General features: G+C 41.4%; 1 protein-coding gene across 1 annotated transcript in view; it reads right to left on the bottom strand.

Moving 5' to 3' along the window:
- Positions 1 to 4858: 4858 nt before the first annotated feature.
- Positions 4859 to 16001, bottom strand: part of LOC143788213 (alcohol dehydrogenase 1-like) — a 152812-nt gene continuing 141669 nt past the window's right edge. Inside the window, exon 9 of the mRNA XM_077277692.1 lies at positions 4859 to 5404. Within this exon, the coding sequence (XP_077133807.1) occupies positions 5380 to 5404 (25 nt within the window). The 3' untranslated portion in view covers positions 4859 to 5379. The remainder of the gene's footprint in view (positions 5405 to 16001) is intronic.

The raw sequence follows: 16001 nt of genomic DNA, 5'->3' as shown, positions 1-16001 counted from the left end.
AGGGACATATCTAGTCACTTTGCCGAACAGTCCTGGCAGCCTGTGTTCTCCCCAGCTGGGGGAAAGCTCCGTCCCAGATGGGGACACACACATCCCCCAGACGAGGGTCCCTTCTGTCCCAGACTGGGATCCACTTATGCCCCAGAAGGGGGCTCATTCTGTCCCAGATGGGGATCCACTTTTGCCCCAGATGGGGGCTCCTTTTGTCCCAAGCAGGGACACACCTGTGCCCCAAATGGAAACACACACCCTGCTTCAGGCCGTCCTGCCTGGGCTCTGAGCAGGAAGCATGAGCTTCCTGCTGCCAAGAGGCTGCAAGTCAAAGCCCACAAAGTTAACTTGTCTTGGCCTTGCCTCTAACACATATAGGAACATTGCAGACACAGCACACTAATATATAGAATACAGTAACATACAGGTACATAACATTAATACAGTGACGTGCACGGGAATAGGACATAGGAAAAAGGGGAAACAATGGGGTTCTCCGCCACCTCCTTACAGTTGGATTGTGTCAGATTGGGAACTGCAACCTAATCTTCCTCCTCCTAAACCTACTCTGCTGAGCTACATAGCTATGTACCTCTGGGTTCACACCAAGAGGGATCTACAACCTCATCATCATCACCTCTGTTCTTAAATTCCTCATCCTGAAAGTCACCCTTCTCCTCTTCCTGCCCTGACACCACAGTACAGTCCACTTACACCTCTGATATCTGAGTCTCATCAGGATCACCTCCACCACCGCTGGTTAACATCTGGTGATGAGGGTCTGGATTATGCTCGGACCCTACTTTGTCCGTCCCCGGATTAACCCTGAAAAAATTTTGGACATCGATGCAGATGCTTTCCTCCTCTGGATTCTGTGAATTTTCAGAGCAGACCTCTGATGCCCATGAAATAGAATGTATGAACAGCTCTGCAGAATGGCCCATCTGTGGTTTCTTACAGTTTGTTGGGCATTTGCAAATTTGTGATGTGGGGAGAAACAAGGGTGATTGGGGTGCCACCTCTGTACTGTGTGTGATGTTAACATGGAGGAAGAAGAGGAGAGGCCACTTGATGCAGCAATAACCATTCACTGCAGCACATGCTCTTTCTGGCTCTCTTCTACAAGGCGGACCGCTGTGCGGCTGCCAAGGAAAAGGAGTGGAGTAGTATTGTCAGTGGTCTTTGGATAGAATGAGATGGTGTTTGTTCAACTGAGCTTTCATTAACAGTAACACCTAAACCACGAACACATCTATTCCACCTTCCACCATGACCTTTCTTTTTCCCTCTCATGTTCTATGCAGCCTTCCCGTCTTGTAACCTGCTGTTTCACAACCTTAGGCCCACACCTGTCAGTCACCTCTCACTAAATGAACAATTGCTTATAGTGCTTATAGATAGTGTGCCTGAACAACAATGTTAAAATTGCTTATTTTCTTAGATAGTGTGCCTGAACAACAATGTTAAAACTTAATTGGAAATCTTGCCTTCTGACTTGTCACTTTTAGATTAGCTAATTGGGCCTCCTGGCTGCACCCCAATATTAGGCCTAACAATTTTTAAGTGAAAATCTGGCCTTCTGATTTGTCTCTGAAACACACATGGGAAGAAGAAGGGAGACATTTTTTCCAGGGTGGCTACATCTATCAAGGGCATTATAGAAAAACAGGCTCACACTTGGGTACTGCCCTTGTCAGGGCGGGAGTTTTTTTACACTGGGCACGACAGGGAAAGTAGAACCTAGTGTACCTCCCCCCTCCTGCATCCGGATCCTGAGGTTACAGAAATCTCCAGTAGATCGTGAGGCGACAATTGGGTGAGATTGTGCCATTTTTTTCTAGTGCACTGCTAACCATGAGCACTTTCAGCAAATGTTTTATTTAAACTGTTTTTAGGTATACATATTAAAGGCTAAGTTTTATATTTATTTAGTGGCTGGCTATGCTGTTGTGCCTGAATTTTTGATAGTCAGATTGGTTTGGAGCCTGACGTTCCAGTCTTGTTGGCTGATATAGTCTCTGAAACACAGTTTTATCACAAACCATTTGGAATAATAAATGGTGCCTCTGGAGACTGCCACACAGTTTTTAACACATAGTTAGCTTCTGGAAGATCTATTTCATACAGGACAGGAAACTAGCTGAGAAGTTCATTTGCAGCACTATCAGGAGGAGCTTCTCTGAACTGTGACACTGAGCAAATGGCGCCAGCAAAACAAGATGTCTGCTTTTTATATGGCCAGTGACTTTTGACTTCGGCAGCCAATCAGAGAAGAAATTGTGTCATGACATTGTGAATGGTTTTTGCGCCCTGATTATCTTGCCGAAATCAACACATAAAGTTAAGAAAAAAAGAGCACACCGCTCCTTTAACCTCTCCAGACCCCCCTCCCCTCATCAAACAAGGGATTTGGATGTTTCACCCCCAGAAGTTCGCCCCCCACACATTTCATCCTCAGCATTTGGCCCCCAGGATGTTTCGAACCCGCATATTTCACCGTCAGCAGTTAACCCATTTCGCCCCCAGCAGTTCGCCCCCGGATGTTTCACCTTCAGCATTTTGTCCCATACCAGACCCCAATTGCTGGGGATTCCTGTGGCTGCCTTTTCAGCAGCTCACTCAGTGTCTCTTCTGGCTGGCTTTAAACGAGTATTATCACTAGTGTTGAGCGATACCTTCCGATATTCAAAAGTATCGGTATCGGATTGGATTGGCCGATATCCAAAAAATATCGGATATCGCCGATACCGATACCCGATACCAATACAAGTCAATGGGACACAAATATCGGAAGGTATCCTGGATGGTTCCCAGGGTCTGAAGGAGAGGAAACTCTCCTTCAGGCCCTGGGATCCATATTCATGTAAAAAATAAAGAATAAAAATAAAAAATATGGATATACTCACCCCTCCGACGGACCTGGCTCTCACCGGTAAAAGCGTCTGCCTCCGTTCCTAAGAATGCAGAGTGAAGGACCTTCGATGATGTCGCGGCTTGTGATTGGTCACGTGACCGCTCATGTGACCGCTCACGCGACCATTCTTAGGAACGGAGGCTGCCGGTTACACCGCTAAGGTCCAGGGTCCGCCGGAGGGGTGAGTATATCCATATTTTTTATTTGTATTCTTTATTTTTTACATGAATATGGATCCCAGGGCCTGAAGGAGAATCTCCTCACCTCCAGACCCTGGGAAACACACACTGGGAACTTCCGATTCTGATTTCCTATATCACAAAAATATCGGAACTCGGTATCGGAATGCCGATACAGCGAATATCGGCCGATACCCGATATTTGCAGTATCGGAATGCTCAACACTAATTATCACCCTAGAACACAAAAAAACTGACATACTTACCTGTTGCAGCTGCAGTTCCTTGGGTCACGGAGTGCAGTCTAGCGGTTCCCCATGATGTCTTCTCATCTTGCCTGGATCACTGATCCATGAAGCATGATGAATGCTGCGGCAGTGAGGTAGAATGTCTCCTGGCCGCTCACTGACATGACGTTACTCCTGCCCCATTCATCAGTCAATCCAGGGGGCAGGATGCCTCTCCTGTCACCAAGACAATGCTGCACATGCACAGTGCTGCAATGATATCAAGCAGAAGAAGAGGAAGCTGGGAAGAAGGAGAGGACTCATGGTGGCCTCCGGATCCAGCATGGCGTCTGATCGCCAGCCCACACAGCCAGGAGAAGATCAGGCAAAGATGAGCAGAAGAAGACCTCTGGGGGCAAACTGCTGGGGCTAAGTGTGCGGGGGCGAAACATCCAGGGGGGCCAAATACTGGGGACGAAGTGTGCGGGGGCAAAATGTACCCGGGGCAAACTGCTGGGGACGAAACATCCTATAACCATCAAACACGTCCTCCCTGTTCCACCCCTCATCATACAGCACCACTATCTTAGCCAAAGTAATAACAAAATAATTAGTGGAAATGCGATGATTTACCGAACTGTGACCGAATTTGAGATTGGCGAACGTTTTCCAAACAAGTTCTCTCATCTTTACTGATTACATATATTTTTATTGCCTTTCCTCTATAGAAACACAATAAAAATACATAATTTTTTATCTGTGGATTTTCCCTTATCTTATTCAAGTCTATTGGGAAAATGCACAATTAAAATCCATATTTACTACAACAAAAATTAGAGAAATTGCCATTTTGCACATTTCAAAATCCACATGCAGGTCAGTTTCTGCAGTGTAAAAAAACACAACAGGCAAGAAATAGATGTAAATTCCATACTATTTGCTGGAACCATGTGGTATGCTGCATTTTTTGGACACAAAAATACACAGCAGAAAAAAAATGCACCAAAATCTTATCATGGTAACTTAGCCTAACGGTTCGTTTACGCTAGCATATTTTAGGTCCGATTGCGTTCATGAAAAAACAGACAACACAAATTAATTTTAGTTGGTGGGGCAGGGCAGATTTTTTACTGACCAAATCAGTATGTGAAATAAATTGCATTATGTACTAGTTTCTTCTGTCAAATGAGAGTAACCCATAGGGGTGCGCAAAAAAGAATCGTATGTCATATGGAGCCACAGTACAGCATTTGTTATTTGTTTTTAAGCATACATTGCAAACCATTTTCATAGGAAACTGTAATCTAAATTATTAACTGTTGCTGTATAAAATTGGACTCCACACGGATGATCAGTGTGAAAATTATTGTCCCAGTTTTCTGGATTAAACTCTAACGATTTTTTACATATTCATTTGAAACTCAACCTGAGGTAGAAAATACTAGTAGAACTATTATTTTGATAGCTGTGGGGGATCAGAATGCAGGATCTTCATTGTTCCAGAAACACTACTTATAAATATGTTGTGAACAATAAAAAAAATTGCATTGACATATATCTTTTATTTCAGTTTAAAGCAAAAAAGTACACAGTCTAATATCATGGTGTAGTTTAAAATATTTGTATTCTGTGATTAATTGATCTTATAAGTTTTTAAGCAAAGAATCTCATAAATTGTTTATTTATTAATGTAGTCTAGATTAAAAGTCAAAAGGTAAAAAAGGTAAAAAGAAAAAAAAAGTAAATTCAACCTATCAGTAATGTATTACAGAAGATAAAGGAACAGAACAAAATTAAAATTTCCACTTGACAGTAAATTTGTACAAACTTGTTCCATAAGAGATAAGAATGTAGATTTGATTAGTACAAGCTTTTCTTCATTTTAAACAGCTGACAAATATTTCAACTCCAGTTCCCATTATGGAGTCAGATGGTCATTTTTTAATACTCATAGTAAGTGTCAAAGAGCTGTTGTATTTCCATGATATATAAGATATACAAGCAAAAAGACTGTGTATATTTTTATTACGAGGACGCAATCATAGCTCGTCTGGGCCTGCCATGGTCCTTAGAAAGTCAGCACTGTGCGGATACTGCAGATAAAACACATTTGTCAGGATAGGAATCAGAGAATGAATACACAGTTCTACAATGCATATAGTCAATTGTTGCTTTAGCTGTTCTCCAGCAGTCCCAAGCTTTACTTGAAATCAATTTAGGATATATATTAATTAAATAATTGAAAAAGCCTCCTTATATTAAAGGGCTCTTTCCTTCTCAAAATAAACCGCTTAAAAATTATTTTTGTTAGTTATGATTAAAGTGCATAACAAAAGATAATGTTTCTATCACAAAAGCTATAGTACATTAAAGGGTCACATATAACAAGAAGTATGGCTGCCCAAATAGTAAAAAAAATTCCTAGAGGAGGGCGAAGGGAGTGTATTAACCCTTACTGAGCCTACCTGACCATGGAGGTTGGCACCATAATAAATTGATGTGGCGCCCCTGCTCAATGTAAGCTGTCCCTACATGACCTCAATGTGAACTCCCATGGAAAACCACCACCATCAACCCATAAAACATGCTGAAGTGCTTGTAAAAGGTATCGTAAACATACAATGCTCATTGTCTGGCCATATGACCCTACTTGTATAACATTCAGTGCATAAATATGCAACCAGATAGTCGTGTAGACTTGCCCGAGTAGCCAAAAGATAGTGTGATGTCTAGTCTATTGATGAGTGAACGTGCTCAGATTACATGTTATCTGAACATGCTCGTTTGTAATATGAGTATCTTGGGCATGCTCTGATAATTTGTTCGAGTTATTGCACCTGTAAGTTTTGCATCTGATAGATGGCCTTGCCTAAGGCTTCTTTCACATGTCAGTGTCTCCAGTACGTGTGGTGACAGTTTTCACACATACCGGAAGCACTGACACATGTAGACCCATTGAAATGAATGGGTCTGTGCATATATCTTTTTTTTTTTCACGACCCACACGTTGACATGTCCGATTCTTACCATCAGTACGGACGGCAAAACATCCCACACACGTGCACATGGAGAACACAAATTGATGTCCTCCGTGTGACATGCATCGGCACTGGGGAAGAAGCGATAAAGTAAGCGCTTTTCCCCAATGGCAGGTGCTGAAGACGGCGCGAGCAAAGGAGAATTATGAGACTTATATTAAAGTCAGAACAATGACAGCAGGTGGGGTCTCTTGGGACTCTTACTCCCATCATCCGACACCTGCTGCCGCTAATAACAATGACAACAGGACCGGATGATTGGGTTATTCCTCAGCCTCCGCCTGTGATCTAACAAAATAAATGAATGAAAAACCCAATGTGGGTTCCCCCTATTTTTGTTAACCAAGCAAGCAAAACTCACAGTCGGGGGCTGCAACCCTCAGCTGTCCCCACTCTGTTTTTTTAATTATTTAAATAAATAATTTAAAAAAACAGTGTGGTGTCCCACCCATTTTTGACAACCAGACTTGCTAAAGCTCACAGCTGGGGGCTGGTATTCTCAGGCTGGTAAGGGGCTATTGATATAGGCCCCCCAGCCTAAAAAACAGCAGCCCGCAGCTGCTCAGATGAGGTGCATCTATTAGATGCACCAATTCTGGCACTTTGCCCAGCTCTTTCCACTTGCCCTGTAGTGTTGGCAAATGGAGTTAATATTTGTGGGGTTGATGTCACCTTTGTATTGTCAGGTGACATCAAGCCCACGGCTTAGTAATGGAGAGGTATCTATAAGACCCTTATGCATTACTAATCCTATAGTTATATGTTAAATAAAGACACAGCCAGAATAAAATCCGTTAGTTGAAAAAATGATACAGACTCCTTTTATATTTTCAATTAAACCATACTTATAACCTCGCCTAATTCCACCAAAGCCCTCAATCTCCTGTAGTAAAAATAAAATGAAAAAACAACAATATGCCATACCTGTCCATCACCATAATCCATGTCTGGGGGATAATTAGTTTTCAACCTGGACGGTGCCAAGATGCGATCGTTCAGGCTGGGAACCATTATGGAAAAATTTTCACGTTGATCTGCTGTGAAGACACTTAGCTTGAATTTCGTTGACCTCATCACTGACTATTTCCCACGGTCCTGAGGTCATCGCAGTTCAGGACGGCTGGGAACGCAGCCTCAATGACGTCACTGAGGCTGCGCTTGCAGCATCTCATTCCCCAGTGGTTCTCAACCTGGATGGCTTTTTTTTATTAATTAGCAGCCAAACTTGTTATTTGCGACTTTGTATTGTACTATAGTGTTTGCAATAGACACATTATCTTTATTACACATTTTAATGAAAATTAATAAAAGTAATTTTTTATAGGGTTTCTTTCAGTAAGGTCAATCAACAATATTCCCCTTTTCATACTTTCAAAATGTTTTCTCTGCTCTTCCTATCTCATCCTTTAATGGCCGACACCAGAATAGCTGTGTGAATAGGAAAATAGCCATGTGCGTCTATGCTACACCACATTTATAGCTTCCATAGAAATTAATGTGAGAAGTAAACCATTTATGTAACTTTATAAATATGCCACCTATGTAGATTGAGAAGGAATACACTTTTGATGCCACATATAATCAAGCTCTCTATTCGGCTTTCTCCAGTAATGCCGTTAACAATGAATGGAGCAGAAACAAGATCAAGCATATTCACTAGAGTTGGCGAGAATCAATGCATACCACCTGGCCCATCGGTATTGAGAGTAATCTTTGGTCATAGGACGAGAGCCGTGAAAACTGACTCTTACCTGTTGACATTCGCGGCTCTTCTACTCATAACCCGGCCTGGCACAATGTTATCATTGCAGAGTGACACTCATGTAATGTTGCCAGGATGGCTAAAGAAATAAGAGATGTGGATTTCACTTACTAAGAAGTGGTACTCACTGCTCACATCCAGGGGCCAGAGATTAGTGTGGCTGACGGACCAGGTCATGTGAATTGATTCCCACTAACTCTAAGGTTTACCTCTACTGCATTCAGACTGGGATCTGCAGGGCCTTGTACTCAGAATCCAGGGCACTGTTCTTATTACTGATAAAGTACTTTAAACTAAAGCTCTACTTTGAATCCAATTTAGAGAATTTTTAATTAACTTTATCATTGTCTATTTTACATTAATCTTTACATTAAAGGGTTATTTCTATCTCATTAATCTTTACATTAAAGGGTTATTTCTATCTCAATCTTTCATGGCCAAGACAGGAATAACTACAAATCACAGGAGGAACAGCAACAAAAACATCCAAGCGTTGCTGTGTTACATAGCTCTCATAGAAATGAATGTGAGTAAAATGGGGTTTTCCCACTAACAAAGTACATTTTAATTATAGGGGTTATCTTATCCAAATTAATAAGTCTGCCTTCACTCTGGGTGACTGCAGACTTATGAATCACCCCCAGCGCACACACTGTGTACTGAGGGAATTCACTGACCATTTCCACTGGACGGCGCATCATTAGTCGGGGCTAGACCTCGCTCTATACAACTGTATGGAGCTTGCTGTGCCCACTGCACGGACTCTGGTTGAAAGTATGTAAAATGCATACATTCCCTCCGGTCCAGGATCAGAAACCAGCGAACCTTCGCAGCGCACAGTGTATGCACTCTGGGATTCAGAGTGACTGCAGACTTATCGATTTCGACCAGACAACCCTTTAACAGATCTTAGAATAAAAGTAAATTCTACAATTGGATGCTTTAAAAAATGTTCCTGTGCTGAGACAATCTTATAAATGAGCCCCTGTTATGTACGATGTAATGGCTGTGTCTGACCCTACAGGGATATGGTCTGATCATACCACGTCTTCTGGGCAAGAGAGGAAGCAAAAGAGAATACAGACACTACAGTAGGAGATCACAGCTGATTCTTTTTTGAGGCAAAACATTTCACTGTCGCTTTTTAACCCCTTAAGGACCAAGCCGCTTTGTAGGTTAATTGACCAGACCTTAATTTTGAAATCTGACCACCGTAAATTTATGTTGTTATAATTCTGGAACACTTCAACAGATCCCACTGTTTCTGAGATTGTTTTTTCATGGCATATTGTACTTTTATGATAGTGGTAACATTTCTTCAAAATTTCTTGTGGTTCTTTGTGAAAAAAATGTAAATTTGGTAAAAATTTAGAAAATTTCACAATTTTCAAACTTTTAATTTTTATGCCCCTAAATAAGTGCGTTATGTCACACAAAATAGTTAAAAAATAACATTTCCCACATGTCTACTTTACATCAGCCCAATTTTGGAAACATATATTTTTTTTGCAATGAAGTTATAAGGGTTAAAAATTGACCAGTGATTTCTCATTTTTCCAAAAAAAATTTACAAAACCATTTTTTTTTAGGGACCACTTCGCATTTTAAGTGACTTTGGGGGCCTATGTGACAGAAAATACCCAAAATAAACACTATTCTAAAAATTGCACCCCTGAAGGTGTTCAAAACCACATTCAAGAAGTTTATTAACCCTTCAGGTGCTTCACAAGAATTGAAGCAAAGTGGAAGGAAAAAATGAACATTTAACTTTTTTCACAAAAATTTTACTTCAGACACAATTTTTTTATTTTGTTAAAGGTATCAAAAGAAAATTAACCACAAAATTCTTGTGCAATTTCTCCTGAGTACACCGATACATGTGTGGAGGAAGACCACTGTTTGGGTGCACGGCAGGGTTCAGAAGGGAAGGAGCCCATTTCATGTTTTGAACGCAAAGTTGTCTGCATTCGAGAACGGACTCCATGTCGCATTTAGACAGCCCCTGATGTGCTTAAACAGTGGAACACCCCCACAAGTGACACTATTTTGGAAACTAGACCCCTCAAGGGACTCATCTAGATGTTTGCTGAGCACCCTGAACCCCCAGATGCTTCACATAGGTTTATAACGTAGAGTCGAGAAAATTAAAAATCTAATTTTTTCCTCAAAAATCATATTTTAGCACCAAATTTTTTATTTTAACAAAGATAGCAAGAGAAAATGGACCCCAAAAATTGTTGGGCAATTTCTCCTGAGTACACCTATACCCCATGTGTGGAGGAAGACCAATGTTTGGGCGCACGGCAGAGCTTGGAAGGGAAGGAGCAGCGTTTCATGTTTTGAACACAAAATTAGCTGGAATCGAGAGCGGACGCCATGTCGCGTTTGGAGAGCCCCTGATGTGTCTGAACAGTGGAAACCCCCTACAAGTGACCCTCCTTTAGAAACTAGACCCCTTGAGGGACTTAACTAGATGTTTGGTGAGCGCTTTGAAGCCACAGGTGCTTCACATAAGTTTATCACATAGAGCCATGAAAATAAAAAAACAAATTGTTTTCCACAAAAATCATATTTTAGCACCAAATGTTTTATTTTAACAAAGGTAGCAGGAGAAAATGGATCCCAAAAATTGTTGTGCAATTTCTCCTTAGTCCGCTGATACCCCATTTGTGGAGGAAGACCACTGTTTTGGCACACGGCAGGACATGGAAGGGAAGGAGAAAGGTTTTACTTTTTCATCACAAAATTTGTTGGAATCGAGAGCGGATGCCATGCAACTTTTGGAGGGTCCCTGATGTGCCTAAACAGTGAGAACCCCACAAGTTATACCATTTTGGAAACTATAACCCTCAAGGAACTTATCTAGATGTGTGGTGAGCATCTTGATCCACCATGTGCTTAACAGAAGTTTATAACAGAGCTAGCAAAATAAATTTTTATTTTTTTTTCATATTTATTTTTTTAATTTCTCAAGGGTAACAGGAGAAAATGAACCCCAGAATTTGTTGTGCAATTTCTCCTGAGTGTGCCAATACCTCATAAGTGGGTGAAAACTACTTTTGAAGCACAGTGCAAAGCTCAAAAGGGAAGGAGCGCCATATTATATTCCAGATTTTACTATTATGGTTTGAGGGTGCCTTGACCCACTGGGAGAGCCCCTGAGGTGCCAGGACAATAGAACGCCCCATAAGTGACCCGATATTACAAACTACACCTCTCAATGAATTAATCTAGGAGTGTAATGATCATATTGATACCAAGAAAGTGTATTACAGAATATTATTCCATTGGGCAGTGAAGAAAAAATAATTTCATTTTTACCAAAAAAATTTAGTTTTAGCTCCAGATTTAACATTTTCACACAAGAAGTGGGTAAAATTGGCACCAGAATTTGTCCCACAATTTCTGCTGAATATAGAAATACACCATACAGTGGGGAAAAAAGTATTTAGTCATCCACCAATTGTGCAAGTTCTCCCACTTAAAAAGATGAAGGCCCGTAATTGACATCATAGGTAGACCACAACTATGAGAGTCAAAATAAGAAAACAAATCCAGAAAATCACCTTGTCTGATTTGGCAAGATTTATTTTGCAAATTATGGTGGAAAATAAGTATTTGGTCACCTAAAAACATGCAAGATTTTTGGCTCTCACAGACCTGTAACTTCTTCTTTAAGAGGTTCCTTTGTCCTCCACTCATTACCTGTAGTAATGGCACCTATTTGAACGTGTTATCAGTAAAAAAAAGACACCTGTTCACAACTCCAAACTCCAATATGGTGAAGACCAAAGAGCTGTCGAAGGACACCGGAAACAAAATTGTAGCCTTGCACCAGGCTGGGAAGGCTAAATCTGCAGTAGACAAGCAGCTTGGTGTGATGAAATCAACTGTGAGAGCAATAATAAGAAAATGGAAGACATACAAGACCACTGATAATCTCCCTCGATCTGGGGCTCCATGCAAAATCTCACCCCGTGGGGTCAAAATGACCACAAGAACAGTGAGCAAAAATCCCAGAACCACCCAGGGGGGGACCTAGTGAGTGACCTGCATAGAGCTGGGACCACCATAACAAAGGCTACCTTCAGGAACACACTATGCCCCAAGGGACTCAGATCATGCAGTGCAAAACGTGACCCCTACGTAAGCCAGTACATGTCCGGGCCCATCTGAAGATTACTAGAGAGCATTTGGATTATCCAGAAGAGTATTCGGAGAATGTCATATGGTCTGATGAAACCAAAGTAGAACTGTTTGGTAGAAACAAAACTAGTCGTCTTTGAACAGACAGAATGTGGAGTTGCATCCAAAGAACACCATACCTACTGTGAAGCATGAGGGTGTCAACAACATGGTTTGGGGCTATTTATCTGCAAAGGGACCAGGATGACTGAAAGAATGAATGGGGCCATGTATAATGAGATTGCAAGCCTCCTTCCATCAGCAAGGGCATTGAAGATGAAACGTGGATGGGTCTTTCAGCATGATAATGATCCCAAGCACACTACCAGGGCAACAAAGGAGTGACTTCATAAGAAGCATATGAAGGTCCTGGAGAGGCTTAGCCAGTCTCCAGATCTCAACCCCACAGAAAACCTTTGGAGGGAGTTGAAAGTCCGTGTAGCCCAGCAACAGGCCCAAAACATCACTGCTCTAGAAGAGATCTGCATGGAGGAATAGGCCAACATACCACCAACAGTGTGTGCCAAACTTGTGAAGACTTACAGAAAATATTTGATCTCTGTCATTGCCAACAAAATATATATAACAAAATATTGAGATGAACTTTTGTTAATGACTAAATACTTATTTTCCACCATAATTTGCAAAATAAATCTTGTCAAATCAGATAAGGTGATTTTCTGGATTTGTTTTCTCATTTTGACTCTCTTAGTTGTAGTCTACCTATGATGTCAATTACAGATTACAATTGGTGGCTGACTAAATACTTTTTTCCACACTGTATGTGGCTGTACAGTACTGCTTAGCCATACGGAGAGTCTCAGTAGGGTGGAGCACTATTTGCCTCCTGGAGTGCAGATTTTCCTAGATTAGTTTGCGGACTCCATATACAGAGCCCCTTAAGAGCCCCTTAGGTGCTAGAGAGAAGAATCCACCCACCTCCAAGTGACCCCATTTAGAAAATTATACCTCTACCAAATATGAACGCTAAGGCCATGTGCACACGTTAAGTATTTTTCACGTTTTTTTCACGTTTTTTCGCTATAAAAACGTGATAAAAACGCGAAAAAAACGCTTACATATGCCTCCCATTATTTTAAGTGTATTCCGCATTTTTTGTGCAAATGTAGCCTTTTTTTCCGCAAAAAAATCGCATCGCGGAAAAAAAAGCAACATATTCATTAAAATGCGGAATTGCAGGGGATTCCGCACACCTAGGGGTCCATTGATCTGCTTACTTCCCGCACGGGGCTGTGCACACCATGCGGGAAGTAAGCAGATTATGTGCGGTTGGTACCCAGGGTGGAGGAGAGGAGACTCTCCTCCACGCACTGGGCACCATATAAGTGGTCAAAAAATAAGAATTAAAATAAAAAATAGCGATATACTCACCCTCGATGTCTTCCCGCCTCCACTGCACGCTGTCGCTTCGGTTCCTGTAGCTGATGTGCGGCGAAGGACCTTGCCGATGACGTCACTGTCCTGTGATTGGTCGTGAGCGGTCATGTGACCGCTCACGTGACCGTGACGTCACGGAAGGTCCTGCGCGCACAGACCAGCTATAGGAAGACGAACGGACGCCGCTGATGAGATGTCTGGGTGAGTATAAGCATTTTTTTATTTTTTTTATTATTTTTAAACATTCTATCTTTTACTATAGATGCTGCATAAGCTGCATCTATAGTAAAAAGTTGGTCACACTTGTCAAACAGTATGTTTGACAAGTGTGACCAACTTGTCAGTCAGTTTTCCAAGCGATGCTACAGATCGCTTGGAAAACTTTAGCATTCTGCAAGCTAATTACGCTTGCAGAATGCTAAAAAAACGCGAAAAAAAATGAAGAAAAAACGCAAAAAAAAAATTGCGGATTTCTTGCAGAAAATTTCCGGTTTTCTTCAGGAAATTTCTGCAAGAAAACCGCAACGTGTGCACATACCCTTAAGGTGGCTTATGCACACTGGGGCTTAGAAGGAAGAGGGGCATTTGGATTTGGGAGCTCAGAATTCGCTGAATTTCTTTTTGGGTGCAATGAGCCATTTTGCTTCTCCAGATCCTTTGTGCTACTAGTAACGTGGAAGCCTCTCATATTTTTGCTAACAGATGATGGACCTAAGTGGAGACTTGCTTTTTGGGGGATTGAGTTGAAGTTTTTATTGGGAACATTTTACATAACATTTAAGATAACATTTATCCAGCGCTCTATGCTGTGCACATACTTTGGGGTTTCCATCTTAATCTCCAAGCTACATGACAGATGAAACCCCTGATGGATCCATTCACTATAATGAGGCAGCAGAGTTACTCTGGACTTTGTCTGGCCTCTGTTTAGCATTGTCCTTCCTTGTAGAGGTGAGGCAGAATGAACAAATCCACAGCAGGTGAAGAATTGGTTTTATTTTTTACGCTGTTCCTCGTGTGGTATAAGCGATTATGTGACTTTACTCTTTGGGTCAGTGCGATTACAGGGATACCAGATTTATATCTTTTTAATGTTTGGCTTCTGTCACACACTAAAAAACGCTTTTTTTTGCAAGAAGTTTTTGCATCGCCATATTTGGGAGCTATAATTTTTCCATATTTCGGCCCACAGAGTCTTGTGAGGGCTTGTTTCTTGCGGGACAAGCTGACTTTTTTATTGGTACCTTTTTCAGGCACATGACTTTTTTTATGTTTTGGGGCTTTTACACAATAAAAACTTTTACAGAAAAAATAAATATTTTTGCATTGCTTTATTCTGAAAGCTATAGCTTTTTTACTTTTCCGTTGATGGAGCTATATTGTGGCTTGTTTTTTCTGGGACAAGATGTTGTATTCAGTGATTCTCATCAAACATCTGTACTTTTAATTGTTTATTTTTTTTATATAAAAATATGTATTTATTAGTGGATTTTTATCATTTATTATTATTATTATTATTATGTTTTTTTTTTTCCTTTTTTTACCTAGCCCCTTTATGGCACTTTCACTTTTTTTTTTTAACTTTGATTGCAGGTCTAATACATTGCAATGCACTAGCATTGCAGTGAATTATACCTTTACTGAAAGCTTCTGACACCATGCTGTGAGCATGGTCTCAGAAGTTTTCTGTAGCTTGATGACCCGGGGATCATCATGACGACCAAGGGTCACCAAGGCAACGATCGGCCATCGCGTTGACGTTGCAGAGACGTTGATCTGAAGGCAGAGGGAGCTCCCGTCCCTCTGCCTCCCTCCTACATGTTGCGATCGTGCTCGATCGCAGCATTTATGGGGTTAACAGCTGCACTGATCCGGCAGGATGTGCTGACATTTCAGCATCTCCTGCATGATCATACAGTGATCGGTCAGTCAGACTGACCCATGCCATTGGTCCCCGCACCTCTTCCCAGACAGCTGTACTACACGCAGTGATAGTTTAAAATGCATGACGGACAACTGACACCCAGCCATGATGGACTGTGTCTGTCATTGGACGTTAAAGGGAACCTGTCATCCCGTTTTTTTCAATATGAGCTAAAAAATAGCTTTAAATAGGGCCTGAGCTGTGCTTTATAACTGTGTCTTTATTGTCCCCTGATTCCCCACCTTTGCTGCCAAAATACCTTAGTAAAGTCGCCATTTTCGCCTGTCAATCACGGCGGTCTGGTCAAATGGGCGTTGTGAATTCGCTGTTTCTCCCCCACCTCTTGTTTTTCCCTAAGTAATTTCTTCCCGGCATTTGCGTAG

Source organism: Ranitomeya variabilis, chromosome 1, assembly GCF_051348905.1.
Source record: "Ranitomeya variabilis isolate aRanVar5 chromosome 1, aRanVar5.hap1, whole genome shotgun sequence".
NCBI classification, from domain to species: domain Eukaryota; kingdom Metazoa; phylum Chordata; class Amphibia; order Anura; family Dendrobatidae; genus Ranitomeya; species Ranitomeya variabilis.
This window is presented reverse-complemented; position numbering and strand designations above follow the sequence as displayed.